At 42.0% G+C, this 15412-nt stretch overlaps 3 protein-coding genes across 4 annotated transcripts; 1 reads left to right on the top strand and 2 right to left on the bottom strand.

The window, feature by feature from the left end:
* The first annotated feature begins 336 nt into the window (after positions 1–336).
* Positions 337–6307, top strand: nle1 (notchless homolog 1 (Drosophila)). Its single transcript, XM_077505143.1, has 13 exons — positions 337–491; positions 1070–1232; positions 1302–1522; positions 1619–1698; positions 1774–1850; positions 1940–2037; positions 2159–2351; positions 2418–2553; positions 3893–3939; positions 4047–4249; positions 4325–4484; positions 5795–5865; positions 5942–6307. Exons 2-13 carry the CDS (start codon positions 1098–1100, stop codon positions 5952–5954), a joined length of 1434 nt encoding a protein of 477 aa, XP_077361269.1. The 5' UTR covers positions 337–491; positions 1070–1097; the 3' UTR covers positions 5955–6307.
* On the bottom strand, positions 6265–11615 carry slc25a1a (solute carrier family 25 member 1a). Of its 2 annotated transcripts, XM_077505144.1 has the most exons (9): positions 11309–11615; positions 10784–10891; positions 10607–10706; positions 10207–10345; positions 10059–10143; positions 9884–9988; positions 8409–8524; positions 8276–8349; positions 6266–8175 (listed from the first exon to the last, which is right to left on the bottom strand). In XM_077505144.1, exons 1-9 carry the CDS (start codon positions 11505–11507, stop codon positions 8061–8063), a joined length of 1041 nt encoding a protein of 346 aa, XP_077361270.1. In that variant the 5' UTR covers positions 11508–11615; the 3' UTR covers positions 6266–8060. The 2 variants fall into 2 exon arrangements, with proteins under 2 accessions (XP_077361271.1, XP_077361270.1); XM_077505145.1 differs by lacking the exons at positions 10784–10891; positions 11309–11615 and having other exon boundaries at positions 6265–8175; positions 10413–10665.
* A 752-nt stretch (positions 11616–12367) lies between these two features.
* Positions 12368–14329, bottom strand: LOC144006809 (uncharacterized). The gene is made up of 5 exons (XM_077505849.1): positions 14165–14329; positions 13566–13680; positions 13197–13255; positions 12847–13104; positions 12368–12412 (listed from the first exon to the last, which is right to left on the bottom strand). The coding sequence occupies exons 1-5, from the start codon at positions 14327–14329 to the stop codon at positions 12368–12370; spliced, it is 642 nt and encodes a 213-aa protein (XP_077361975.1).
* Between the last annotated feature and the right edge of the window lie 1083 nt (positions 14330–15412).

Raw genomic sequence — 15412 nt, 5'->3', positions numbered from 1 at the left:
CTTTTCATTGTTCTTGCATTTTGGGGGGCATTTTAAGGGCACACTGTGACACAAATTTGGCAAATTAACAATTAAATGACGATAAAGTTGAATGAGATCATTCAACAACATTTGTGTTTATAATATTTTATATTTGTTGTCGTTATATGTAACGCAGCATAATGCTCAAGTAGGCCGAACAAGAATTTGACCGCCATAGAATATCATTTTATTATCTATTACGTCGTAGTTACGTTCCACGCTATATAATAGATGGTAGCAAAAGTTGGGTGGAAAAAAAACATCTTTTTGACGTTTTCATCGTCCTTGAAGTAGGAAGGTAGTGGTAGTGGATTGAACAGAAATGTTACCACTTTGAGAGATGAGCACTTCCGCATTCTACTTTCCCATGAGCACTTGCATGGCCCCTAGCTGGACCTTCTTCGTCTCTTGCAGCATCTTGGTACATGTACACACGTGTGGACTTTTAACACATCGCTTTCTCGTTTAAGGTAAACTTTTGTCGCATTTCGACACTAATGCTATTTTATACGAGTTTCGACCAAGATGTATGAGCTATTGCTCAAAATAGTATCACCGTACGTGCTGCTTTGACGTCTTAGCGGGTTCAAAACACACTAGTGGCTCATGGCTAGCTAGCCGAGCTAGCTTGACAGGCTAGCGCTATTTGGCTTTCTAATGTGATGGTATACAGTCAAGCTAAAAGGTGTTTGAAGGCTGTGAAATGTTTCCCCCCCCCCCCAACACAAAATAGGGCTGGCCTAATAAACTTAATGCATCTTAATGCGCTTACTGGTTTAGAAGCTATTTTTGTATCAGGAAAAAATAATGTACATAAACAAATACACGGAAAAGCAAGAATAAGTAAAAGTTAATTACGATAATCTAATTTTTCCTGTTTTTGTTTTTGTTTTTGTTTTTTAAAAAGGGAAACCTCTGGCACAAGCTGGTTTAGAAGCTATTTTTGTATCATGAAAAATAATGTACATAAACAAATACACAGAAAAGCAAAAACAAGCAAAAGTTAATTACAATAATCTAATTTGTCTTGTTTTTGTTTTTTAAAAAGGGAAACCTCTGGCACAAGGTATCTGAAGATGAGTGAGGGGGTAGAGCGGCTCCTGATCCAGTTCCAGGACGAGAACGGGGAGATTCTGGGCTCTCCTTTAGACGTTCCTGTCGACATCACTCAGGAGAAACTGCAGCTGGTCTGCAATGCATTGCTGCAGAAGGTACACATGACCGGAGGTTGCACACCCAAATGAATAGACTATTTAAAATGTCTTCATCCTCGCTTTTAGGAGGAGGCGGTGCCGATGGCGTTCTTCGCCCGTGGCGACACAGAAATCGTGTCCAGCCTGGCTGTCTGCCTCAAGGAGCTGGCATGGGAGACCGAGCAGGTGCTGCCGGTGATGTACCAGCCCCAGGCAGTGTTCCGGGTGCGAGCCGTTACCCGCTGCACCAGCTCGTTGCAGGGGCACACCGAAGCCGTCATCTCCACTGCTTTCAGTCCCACCGGCAAGTGAGTGGCGTGAAAGGGCCTCGTTTTACAAAGATACAGTAGTTTTTTTTTTATGTACCATGACACAGGAAATTTTTGTATTTTGTTTGTTGTCAGATATCTGGCCAGCGGTTCCGGTGACACCACAGTGCGCTTTTGGGACTTGATGACTGAGACGCCTCATCACACTGCCGATGGTATGCTCGCAGCTCTGTGCTGTACAGTATAAGCTAAAATAAGCACGCTAACTTGTGATATGTTGTTCGTAATAGGTCACTCACATTGGGTTCTAAGCATCGCCTGGTCGCCTGATGGCAAGAAGCTTGCGTCGGGTTGCAAAAACAGTCAGGTGACTTGGCAAAACACACACATGTACACGCAAGCACACATCTTGTTACACATTTTTTTATTTTTTTATTTTTTTATTTATTTTTAAAGATCTTTCTGTGGAATCCAGTGACAGGCACACAAATTGGGAAGACTCTGACCGGACACACAAAGTGGATCACTTGGCTTTGCTGGGAACCTCTTCACCTGTAAAAAAAAATAAATACCACAAAACTGACTTCCTTAAACCCGCAAGTCGTCCTTGGAAACCGACTGGTTTCCCAATACTTTACCTGTGTAAGTCACTGAACGGTCTTTTGTTTTTGCCAGCAACGCCGAGTGTCGCTACCTGGCGAGCAGCTCCAAAGACTGCTCGGTGCGCATCTGGGACGTGGTGCTTGGCCGCTGTGACAAGATCCTGACAGGCCACACGCAGTCGGTCACTTGCGTCAAGTGGGGCGGCGACGGGCTGCTGTATACGTCGTCGCAGGACCGGACTGTCAAAGTGTGGCGGGCCAAAGACGTGAGTACGGTCGCCGGACGTTAGGGAAAAGCAACTGTGAGCGAGCCTCCATTTGTTGTCTTTTAGGGCGTCCAATGCAGGACGCTGCAGGGCCACGCCCACTGGGTCAACACGCTGGCTCTAAGCACCGACTACGTGCTAAGGACCGGCGCTTTTGAACCGGCCACTGCCACCGTCAACCCACAGGACCTCACAGGATCATGTAAGAACATAAAATGTTATGTTTACATAAAAAAATATTAGGGGCGTCAAAATTAGTGAGTTAATTTTTGAAGTACCTTTAACGCCACTATTTATTTATTGATTGATTTATTTTTATTTTTTATTTTTTTTAAATGCGCACTTGGAAAGCCTCCACTAAGGGAATTCCAGTTGCAACGCAGCAGACACATCTATGTCCAAATTTAGCAGTAATAAATTTAATAATAATGCATATATTTATTGAGACTTGGGACAAGTTGTATTTTACAATTTTAATGTGCAGAATACCACAAGTTACTTCATGTTAAAGATGAGATAGCTCTTAATATGAAATTGAAATGCACTGAGCTTTCACCAGTGTCTTACAAATGCAATCTAGTAGGGATGTAATGATATCCAAACCTCACGATACGATATTATCACAATATGAAGCTCACGATGCGATAATTATCACGATATTTTGCGGAGTTTGGGGAAATTTAAAAAAGGTCACAATATTGTAAAATAAATTAGCTCATACTAAAACAAAGCACAATATTGTGCTCTTGTACATAACAGCAATGTATGTAAACCACCTACAATCTATAATAACACCTGAGGCGCTTGCTTGTTAATACACGCACACATTGAGTTCCTCCACATATTGATTTGCTTCATGTGCATATTACATTTCCCTTCATCTGACCATTAGTATAGATTTTAGACATAGAAGGGCCAAATGAAAATTAAATTGCATTAAAAAACTAGCCACCAGGGGGTGCTACAACTTCACAAATGGAAATCAACCTGACTTTTTTATTTTATTTTATTTATTTTTTTCTCTACCAGATGTGTTGCTTTTAAATATCATGAACATGAGGACGATGATATTGTAGCGGTTTTAATATCACAATATCATAATATTGCACTTATCATTACATCCTACCCATCTAGTGGCAGAAAAACAGTCCAGTACATCTTTTTAATTTTAACTCAATTTTATAAATTATTATGACATTACTGTATCAACGACTCCAAGATGCAGCCATATTTCTTTTAGTTTAAATTTTTTTTCATTTTTATGTGAAGAGTATGAAAACTTAAAATAATATATTTTATTGTAAATTTTGTTGTACATTTAGAACATGAATAAAATTTGTGATTAATTGTGAATAAACTATTTAAGTCATGCAATTAATTACGGTTAAAAAATTTAATCGCCTAACACTCCTAAAAAAAATATGTAAAAGAAAACAAGTTAGTTGAGGAGCTTCATTTAGATGCAAGTAGTCATTTGGGATTTTTGCTATTTGTATAAAAGGGTCAGAAAGTCTGAATTCTAACATGATGTCTCCCCCTAGTGGAGGAGCTAAAGCACAAAGCCTTGCAGAGATACAAAAATGTTCGGGTATGTATGTTTTTTTTCCCTCTCTCTCTCTCTAATTTCAGATCTGTTCATACTCATGCAAAAAAATAAAAAATAAATAGTTGATGTGTTGCATTGTGGTCCCACAGGGTTCCAACCCGGAGCGCCTAGTGTCAGGCTCCGACGACTTCACCTTGTTTCTGTGGCATCCCGCTGAGGAGAAGAAGCCTCTTGCCCGTATGACGGGCCACAGCGCCCTGGTCAACGAGGTCCTCTTCTCCCCGGACACCCGCCTCCTGGCCTCGGCCTCCTTCGACAAGTCCGTCAAAATCTGGGACGGTCGTACCGGGAAGTGAGTACTACCGCTGTTAACCCCTCTGTGGCGCTGTCTGCTAAGCTAGCGCTTCGGTTTACTTGTCACCCGCAGGTACTTGATGTCCCTCCGTGGCCACGTGGGCTCCGTGTATCAGGTGGCGTGGTCGGCCGACAGCCGGCTGCTTGTGAGCGGCAGCAGCGACAGCACACTCAAAGTGTGGGATGTTAAGAGCGGGAAACTCAACATGGATCTTCCCGGACACGCCGACGAGGTGAGGGAACTTTGCTGGGTAGAAGGGATGGAAGTTCCTGTAAATTCTTTGACTTTTGTTGTTCTTGGTTTGGAAAATGTTTGGACTAAAGAAACGGTCTAAATCCCTTGGGTTTTAAAAAACAAAACAAAAAAACTAAACAAACAAAAAACATGTTTTGATGTTTATAAAAAAAAAAAAATACATGATTTTCTTCAGGGTAATATAATTTATTGAATATGTATATTAGTATTGCAATATGTACCTGTATATTTCTTAACACAATTAATATTAAAAATATGCATGTTGTATATCTAAATATATGTGAACTGTTGAAATATAAAGGAGAGTCCTAAATACAGTACCTTACTTTTTCCAATTCAGATTTTTTTTAGATGTAAAAAATAAAACAAAGTATACTGTTTATAAAAAAATATATATTTCCAGATATCATTTACAAATATAATAAAAAAATAAAAAAAAGTAATATTTTAAAGATCTGGAGTTTCTGCAAGTTGTATTTGTTTTTAGATTGTAATATTAAAAAAAACTGTAACTATTAAGTATTAAAGGGATACTTCACTTATTTTGCCCATTATAGCAATAAAAAGTTAATATTTTGTCTATAAGGAATTTTATACTTTCATTATTTTTCACGTACAAATAGTACCTTTAAAAACACATTTTGCAATTTGCTGTCAACTGAAAATGAGATCACAAGGGCTCAGGTAACCAATCACAGCTCACCTGTTTTCTAGGTTTGGTCATGTGACATTCACAAGCTGAGCCGTGATTGGTTACCTGAGCCCCTGTGATCTCATTTTCACTTGAAAGCAATTTGCAAAATGTGTTTTTATGAATGTTTGACTGCCAAAAATGGCTAAATAAGTAAAGTATCCCTTTAAGTATAAAATATAATATAATATAAAAGATTTTAATCCAAACTGAAATATATATTCTATGTATAAAATACATTTTCCCATATTGTTTTTAGATTTTGATACAGTGCATAAATAGTTTAAAATATTTTTTAATATATAATATGCATTTCAAAATATAAATATATATTTTAAACATCTGACATTTACACAGAAAAAACAATGTATATTACTATTTTACTTTTTTTGAGGGTGGGAATAAAATGTCATTTTAGCATTAAAAACAAACCTTATGGTGAAAGAACTTCAACAAGCTGCTGAATTAACGATCACAGAAACATGCAGATAAGGCCCATGTTTATTTATTTAAAGTGACATAGACCTACGTACGTACGTATTGTTAAGCCCTCCATACTGTATGTGTGTGAAAGCTGACTGTTTGCATTCATGCAGGTGTTTGCTGTGGACTGGAGTCCCGACGGACAACGAGTGGCCAGCGGCGGCAAAGATAAATGCCTCCGAATGTACGCACAAGTACTCACAGACCTGCTCCATCTTTTCAAATCAAACATTCTGACTTCTTTTTGGTTGTCTTTACAGATGGAGAAGATAATGGCCACTACATTCCCTTCCCATTGTGATCTGAGAGCCGGAGTAAAGGTGCCTTGTAATCAGTTTGACGTGAAAAAGCATCGTCATGGCGACTTGTTGCCAAAAAACAAGGTCAGAATATGAAGACTTTGCGTTGGGTGTTATTATGTGTCGGTGGCAGGTGCGACTGCTTACGACTTCCCCCACGCTTTCAGCCTTTAATCTCTTCCATTGTCAAAGCCTCAACCTGCGAATATCTTCAGAACTTGCAATGAACTCGCACGCACCCGACCCTGACACCCTCTAATAAACATGTACGCCACATATTTTCCATTTGACACAACTTTTATTACACCATAAAAACATCCATTTATTTCCTGATGTCATTTTTTTTTTAACAGTCGAAACAATCGCACAGTATCACAAACACACACTCACAAATGGGAACAATGTTGTCATTGAAAATAGGGGAGGGGGGGGGGGTATCATGTTTTTAGTTTGGCAACAAAAAAATGGGACTCTGAAGGCTTCATCTGTGCAAGGCAGAGTGGTTTTAAATACTCGTTTGTTTCCTCGCTAAGCCGTTCGAGTGTATGTACGATTCCTTAGTTCTTCATGTAAACATGAAAATAGAAAAATGAGGGAAAATAAAAAAAATATCCATGTTGAGAATTGAAGCCTGTGAACAGTGATGACAAGGCCTTTTCACAAGCTAAGGATTTTGCTCTCAAAAGGGTCGCTTCAAACAAAAAGTCTGACTTCTTGTTGAATTTCATGGTGAAAACTTAGAACAGACATCAAATGTTACCCCGAAAGCAGCACGAGTCAGCCTGGCGATTTGAGCTCTTAAAGAGACGTGTGCAAACAAACTCCTGAAACACGGCGTTGGTGTAGCACAACAATTAGCCTGTTAACATCAAACGAGAGAGATGGTATTGGCATGTAGAAAATTAACTAAGCAGTGACCAGAAGTGTGATGTGATATAAAAATGCGTCTTCACTATGCTGTATCGGAGCAGCACAACAAAGAGCCTGGTAATATCGAATGAAACAGATATACTTAGCATGTGGCTAAAAATAAGCATGAATCAGCAGCCTGTATTAGAGCCATGTGATGATGAACGAAACATTTGCACCTAGCATGTGGCTAAAGGACAATATCCCCCCCCACTCTACAAAATCTTATGATCTTACAGCTACATGTCTTCTTTGGATACTGTTGAATCGGAGTACTGCGACAAAACCTGTCAGCAGTGAAAGAGCCAAATGTAATTATTAGTATTTTGCCCTTTAAAAAAGCATCATGACTCAACATACAGGTGATAACGTGATATTCAAGCTACGTGTGCTAATTAGCTTTGTGGAGTAGCACAACAACTATCTCAAATAATAATAATAAAAAAAAGTGTGAATCAAGCATTGATGAAATGTGACAAACAGTGCAAGATTTTTCTTGGTTTTGGCTTCACGTGTATTTCTCACCATCATGCCTGTTAGCGTCCAACGAGATGGCTTGACATAGCATGTGGCTAACAAAACAAATCCCAAAAAGCAGCATGAATCAACTTGGTGTTCAACCGGTTACCATCAAACCAGACAGCTTGCATTCCTGTGTGTGCCTTTTAACAGTCTACCATCATTTTCTCGTCATTTTGCTTTCCCGAAACCGGACACATTTGTGGTTTCAGTACTTAACGCTCACCCACATCCGACAAACAGTAGTAAGAAGTAAAAACTCGCAATTGACCAAAGTATTGGGACAGTCAAATGAATTGATGAATTTTTTGGTGAACTTACCGAGACATTTTGGATTATGCATCTAACCTAGTGGGAAGAGTTGGGGTTGAAGAAACACCCCAGCCCACAGAGAACTGTTTTTGTTTTGTTTTGTTTTTTTGGGTCCCAATACTTTTGTCCACCAAATATCCCTTTTTAGACTCCACTCAGGTGTCTCAAAAGTGGTCTTTTTTTTATTTTTTCCCTCTTTGTTGCTGTCCAACCATCAGTCCTCCACCATCACGTTTTAGTGCTGGAAAATGTTCCTAAAGCAACATGTGGAAGTGTCTGCTCCGGCGGTTTACAGAAGGATTTGCCAGTCTTGTCTTTAGTGGAGTCCTAACTGGTCCTCCTACTGGGTCTTCCACACGTTGTTGAGCAACTTGACCACCTCCTCGTAGATGACAAAGACGATGGCCACATCCAAGCACACGCGGCCCAGCCGGGGAACGGTCCCCTTGTAGAACCTTTTGGGACGGGATGCAACCGGAAACCATTAGCCAGCGGTTAGCTAGTAGCTAATCAAGAGAAGAACTGAGGCAACTTGAAGAACTGAGGCAAACTCACGCTTGCGGTCCTTCCTGCTTGAGGATCTGGAAGGCGCAGTCCGCTGTGTTCTTGTAGCGGTGGGCATCCAGACCCTTTAAAACATGGTCTTCAGACACCCTCCTAAGGTTAAACAACAAATGTCCGAACTAACCTGCATTCTGGTCTTGACCACATCCAGTGGTGTGTTGCCAAAAACGCTGGCGGCTCCCGCTGTGGCTCCGAACATGGCCGTGACGATCGGGTGCATTTCCTTTCTGGGATCGTCACCTTTCATGGGGACCAAAATGTCAGTTTAAATGAGTGCAAGACCAAAAGGTTTCTGATCTTTGGACCAAATTTGCTGACTCCCACGTCAGTGCAAGACTCTTCAGTCCTGGTGGCCTGTGACTGTGACGTCATTCCTTCTGTCACTGGCCTTCCTGAGTGATCTAGCGCCTAGCTTGTCAGTTTGTTTAACGGAAACCTTGTTGGTCCCTAGTCTGGTGGGACTAAGCAGGGCGAGCTACAAACTTCCAATTTGCAGAACTGTGAAAAAGCCAACCTTGTTGTAGTAAAATCCCTTGTATCTTCCGGAGAAGGACCAGATCCTAGCACTGGCTGATCTTGTTAATTTGTGAATTTCACGGCTAAGGAGGTATTTTGGGGACTATCGGAAAGCTACGCCGTTGTGTTGAAACTGAAAGCGATAGTATCTGCAGGACAAGAATCACAGACAAGCACTGATGCCATAACCTTGCAAGCTGAATTCTTGCGGTATTTGTGAGTTCACAAACTCCGGAGAATACATCTTGTACCGCTCCCACTGATAACGTTTGCAGCCGACCTTTTTTAGTTCAGACCAATTGGGGTGGGGGGACACAAACCTAACAGACGAATAGGCGCTCCAATTAACTCTGTTCTCACAGTTACTCATCATTTCCTTGTTGTATTTTAACAGCGAGAAGCGCTTCATGCATATTTATCTGGTAATGATGTCCGTGCCCCTTTATCCCCCAAAGACGAGACGGAAGACGACATTTTCATCCGTTGCCTTGATTGGTGAAAACAAACCTGCAAAGATGCCACATCATCCAATCAGCTCGAAGTATTTTACAGCAAGTTACTCCTTTCCTGAACGGATCTGCCGAGTGAAATCCCAGATTGATAATGGGAAGAACTCCACCCATCCATTTTCTTAACCGCTTATTCCTCACAAGGGTCGCGGGGGCGCTGGAGCCTTTCCCAGCCGGCTTCGGGGAGTAGGCGGGGTACACCCTGAACTGGTTGCCAGCCAATCGCAGGGCACACAGAGACGGAACAACCACTCACACTCCCAAGCACACCTAGGGACAATCCAGAGCGCCCAATTAACCCGCCATGCATGTCTTTGGAATGTGGGAGGAGACCGGAGTACCCGGAGAAGACCCACGCGGGCACGGGGAGAACATGCAAACTCCACCCAGGAAGGCCGGAGCCTGGACTCGATCTTGCGTCCTCAGCACTGAAAGGTGGATGTGCTAACCAGTCAACCACTGTGCCGCCCTGTGAAGAACTCACTTGAGTCAATCACAATTATCAAGGCTGGCTTGTGAGGTTACTGATAGCATCCCACCTGCCTTTAGGGCACAAGGTATTAGTCATTCTTACCTTTGTACCAATTACGTAGCGCGTTCATCACGTAAAACCGGATGGCCTGATTGGTTCCCTGCTTGAGCACGGTTGCCGTCAGACCTTGATAGGTCCCCCGGACACCTAAAGAGGAGAAAACCAGATGAAGCTAACGGCTAACAGTCATCAGCTGGGCTTGTCTTGGAAGTCCTACCCTGCTCTCTGATGATCTCGCTGACGCCATGAAAGAACCCCCGGTAGCGAGGCCTCATCGAGCACTGGTCGTGAATCAGCTTCACCTGCAGCGAGGGCCACCAAACAGTCACATGAATGTCCCCCATCGTCCAAACTTCGCCACCCACCTTGAGCGTCTCCATGGGACAAACGATGACGATGGCCTCGGCAATGCCCGCCCCCAAGCCGCAAAGGAGGCTGCGCGTGTTGTCCAGTCGGCCCGTGGCGTCTCGCATGGGGTTGCTGAGGATCTCGAATGTGCCAAATCTGCAGGGAGATGAGGAGGAGGTGAGTATTCCAACTTAATTGTTTTCTGATACAATCTCGTTTTTACCTCGGCCCAGGTTTGTTTAGGAACAAGATAAACTTTTTGTGAACATTTTTCACAACTAATGGAAATCTTTGATTCCTTTCCCACTTGATCAAAAACATCCCACGTTTGCTTGGACGTCACAAGTGCGAAAAATCATCAGGATTGGCGTTCCTTGACAATGATCTGTCAAAATCCTCTTGGAACACAAATCAAACCTGATGGCCGACTTGGGTATGGAGCCATAGAGCAGCGAGCTGAGCCCTCGGTACAGGCCTCTGAGACCGTGATCCTGCACAGTCAGCTTCACGCAGTCACCTGACACAACAAGGGGGACGTTTTAGACAAGCCCGGACAGGAAGTGGCCAGTCGGCGGGCGTCCTGGTGCGACCTACCGATGCCCCGGTAGCGCGGCGGGTTGGCTCGCTCGTCCAGCTGCAGCTGAGTCTTGACATACTCCGTCGGGAAGGTGATGCATATCTCGATTCCGCCCGCGATCCCACCTAAGAGGGGAATTTGGGGAAATTGGCAAATCGTTCACAACTCCCAAATTCTCACATTTGTTTCTATTTCTACATTTGTTTTGTTTGTTTATGGTGCTTGGTCATAATCATAATCTTTCAATCCTGATGCTAGCTTATGGAAGAGCCAATCATTTGCTGTGTCTGGCTCCAGTCACCTGATGTCAATATGCAGTTAAAAAAAAGGAACATTATTTATTTCAGATTATTTCTGGCACCCCACTGGCATCTATACAGTTGCTACTCGCTATATACTACATGAGCATCACTGCTGGATTTCTCTGTGACCCAGTTTCTCCTTAATAGGCGCCAGCTTGTGCACAAAGCAGCTCTGGAGTCATTGCAATCGGCTCAATTAAGCGTTTAAAAATAATAATAAACAAAAAAAAAACAGCGGACCTGCTAGGATAGCCTTCCCAGGATGCGTGATCTTCCTGCCCCCTGCCGCCGCCGCCGCCGCCGCCGCCAGACTTCTCCTGGCCGCGTATGAGCGCTCCAGGGCCGGCGGATGCGAGAGCGTCGAGCCGGGCCAAACCCTCCGCCGCCGGCCGCCGCTGTCGCAGTCCTCGCCCGGGAGAGAGAGCTTGTCGAGCGGCATGATGGTGGAGAGTAGCCTCCGTTGCAACAACAACAACAAGACGGGCTATGCGAGGGCGAGCCAACAATGTGTGTGTGTGGGGGGGGTCACTGGGGAGGGGGTTGGTGGTGTCAGTATGCAAGGCAGTGGGTCAGCCGAGCGGGCCACGCCATTGGCTGGGGTGGCGTGGCACGGTCACGTGAGCTGGCGCTGTCTCGGTGGACCAATGAGAAGGAGGATGCTGATTTTTTTGTGATTTTTTTTAAACTATGTTCTGGTCTGATAAACAGCAGCAGCACAGACATGACGTCGCTATTTATACCTGTAAGGTGACTTTATTGGGGAAAATATATAGAGATGTATATCAACATATTCTAGAAGGCATATGCATTTCTAATATACTTTTCAATTAAATACTATGCTTGTATTTAATACATTAAAATATATATTTAAAAAGGCAATTAAGAAATGTGGTCATGATCTAAAATAGTGGAATTATTTGTATAGTTTCTACATGTTGAACCAATCTTCTAATGTTTAGAAGAATTGGCTTAATTTAAAAAAATCAAAAGAAAAAAAGTAACTGTTTATTTTACTTTATGCACTCTTGGCAAGAGCAACACTGATATTACAGTAAATACAAGTATGTATTGGTTACCAAATGAAATTATAATAGAAAAAAAATCAAGTTATGAGCTAAAATGAACATGAATAACGTGAAAATTTATTGTATACCAACATCAATTTCATTCACCTTTTATGTATGAATCTTTTTTTTTTCCTTAAAAAAAAGGAAACGAAGAGCAAGAAAAACAGTTTTGTTGTTTTTAAATCGCTTTAGCACTCGTGATGATGCGTTTGGGTGCTGTCCGAACAAAATCCTATTTGTTGGGGTTGCTCATCCCGTCAAACTGGAGACACTTTGTCTGCAGGGAGAATCACAAGACATTCGGTCAAATGCAGTGCGTGCAATGTGTGTATTAGGTACAACTCCTAATTGACATGCATGGCTAATATGGGGTATATGCCACGGAAGAGGCGGGACGTGATTTTGCACATGAGTTTATTTCCGGTCCTTGTTGCGAACGCGCAACCCAGGGGCATAAAATCGGAAGTACAAGTATTGTTGACGCAGCCCACACGTCGCAAACTGAACCGGAAACAAACTGTTGTGCAAAAAACAGTCCCGCCTCTTCCGTGGCATATACCCCATTGTGCAAAGTTCCACAATATAAATAAAATGTTCCAAAAATATCTCAATGTTGCTAAAGCGACTTCCTGCATGTGCACTTTCAGCAATGTAAAAAAAACAAACAAACAAACAAAACAAAAACAACGTTTGTGTGTTGTCATTGTCAACCTCGTGCCAACTGAGCGTGTCAGCGGGCAGTGCCAGGTGGCAGTGGGGGCACGCTTGCTGCGGCTGCTGCTGCTGCTGCTCATCATCATCTGCCCCGTCAGGTGTCCCCCTGTACCCCCAACCGGGCCCCTCGCTACCCCACAGCGGGCTGCACGGCGCGTGCGAGGACCAGGCCACGCCGAAGTGGGGGCGAGGGTCCGTCTGGTAGTTCATCTTCTGGCCGCCAGAGGGCGACAGCGACAAAGAATCCGAATCTTGCTGTAACGCCAGATGAGTATCAACATATTTACTGAATATAATTATGCAGTTTATTTCATTGTATTTATTTATTTTTACAGAAGTTGGGTAACCTGTGGCGCTCCAGGGTGATACTCTGGATGAAGAGACCTGAGACAGTACCAGCACGGTTCTGACGGACCATCGGCAGCAAAGTCACCATGGAAACAGGAACGAAAGGGACATACAGTATTTGCTTAAGTACTGTTATAACAATAATCACAGGCATGTATTCTTTATTCACAGATATTACTGTGGCGCCTCCCGTTACTGTATATCCACATGTCTGTTATACTGCCCCCAGGTGGCCAAGGTGCGCACACAAGAAGGAGCAGTACAATTCCCATTGAGCACAAGCAAAACTATGGTAAAAACGGTTTAATTATTTACATTCTATTAACTTGTCATTACAACAATGATGGTGTATGTGTGTGCGTTTTTACCGAGTGTGTTGGAGGGATGTGACTGCAATACCGCGGGGGGCAGCGCTTCCTCTGTTGGTGGGGGGGCATCACTCTGCATGTCAGTTCCATCTTGTGAACTATCAGGGTCGTTGACCTGCAAAAGACTTTCAACTTTTATTTCAATCTTAAAAAGTTCATTTCCAGCACTTTTTTTAATTTTTTTATTTTTTAGTGCGGTTATGTTTTGCACTTTTTAATGCATTTTTTTAATGCATCAATGTTTCAACTCATATTTTTTATCTGTCATAGTTTAACTTTTTTTTTTTTTTTTTAATTCTTTTTGTATTAATATATTTTTTGTCAAACATTTATTCCTTGAATTAGTTACTGTCATTGCACTGTAAACTTAACATAATATAAAATAAATAAATCAAATATATATTATTTATTTGGTAGTGTTAAAATGCATTTATTTTCTGTAAATTATTTAAAATTACATGTTGATTTATATATCATGCATATTAAATTACAATACATGTTTATTAATTTTGTTTTAAATAATAGTAAAAAAAAAATGCAGAAACTATGCTTATTCGTATTATTTATTTATTTATTATTATCTATTTATCAAACCTGACCTCTGTCTCTCCATCACAGGCCTTGCTTTGGACCCGTCCTCCTCCTCCATCTTCTGCATCCTCTGGTTCTTTTGCTGGGAACTTTTTGAACCCGCCACCCTCTTCCTCGCCTTTGCTCGTGTCAGCCTGGTTGAAGGCGATCGCGCTGAGGTGAGACACAGGCATTTAAAAACCCACCCTCCTCTTCCTCCTCTCTCAAAATGTCCCACTAGAAGCTTATCAGATGGGACAAATCACCTTTGGTCCTCGCTGCATCCCTGCATGCTTTCTTGCTGCTAGTCTGTGGCGTTTCTTTTTTTTTTGTCCCTGCGCCTGAGTGCGTGAAACGGAAACTTCCAGGTGTTCAATATTTGATGCGAGCGAATGGCTCACAAGCAGCTCGCTGTAAAGACTCAGGGAGGGTCGTGGCTCAGGTGTCCGCCCGTTTTGGATGTAAACAACCTGGCGGGGGTTTACGCACGGGGAATATTTCGCAGCTTCACATCTGAAATGACAAGCATTCATTGCTGTACATGTTGGAGAATTGTGTTATTAAAAAGTTGACAACTATGGGAAAAGATCAAACAAAAAATAAGACAGAGATGAGAAAAGCAAACTGATGCTCAATTTGTGTATTTGTCCACTAGATGGCACCTACGCATAAAGATACATAATAATCAAATGAGTACACTTTCAAATGATATTTATCAACTACACTGTTAGAACTATTTAATCTAACGTAGCTATTTCTGTATTGTGCTCTTATTCTGAAGGACAAAGTTCACCACTTCCAGTATGGCTTGGTTAAGGCATAGTGACTTCCATGATTACATCACATCAAAGACTCTCATACAGTGCAGTGATTAAAGAGATACCGGTACTTTACTTATTTAGCAATTTTTGTCAGTCAAACATTAATATTTTGCCTATAATAAATTTGATATTTCCATTATTTTTCACATACAATTACTACCTTTAAAAACACATTTTGGAACTTGCTGTCGACCGAAAATGACATCACAAAGGCTCTCAGGTAACCAATCACAGCTCAGCTTGTGAATGTCACGTGACCAAACCTAGAAAACAGGTGAGCTATGATTGGTCGTTACCTGAGCCCTTGTGATGTCATTTTCAGTCGACAGCAAGTTGCAAAATGTGTTTTTAAAGGTACTAATTGCATGTGAAAAATAATGAATCAAATTAATTATAGACAAAATATGAACTTTTTATTGCTGTAATGGGCTAAATAAGTGAAGTATCCCTTTAAGG

Source organism: Festucalex cinctus, chromosome 18 (assembly GCF_051991245.1).
Source record: "Festucalex cinctus isolate MCC-2025b chromosome 18, RoL_Fcin_1.0, whole genome shotgun sequence".
NCBI lineage: Eukaryota > Metazoa > Chordata > Actinopteri > Syngnathiformes > Syngnathidae > Festucalex > Festucalex cinctus.
The sequence above is the reverse complement of the archived record's forward strand: the minus strand, read 5'-3'. Positions and strand labels throughout refer to the sequence as shown.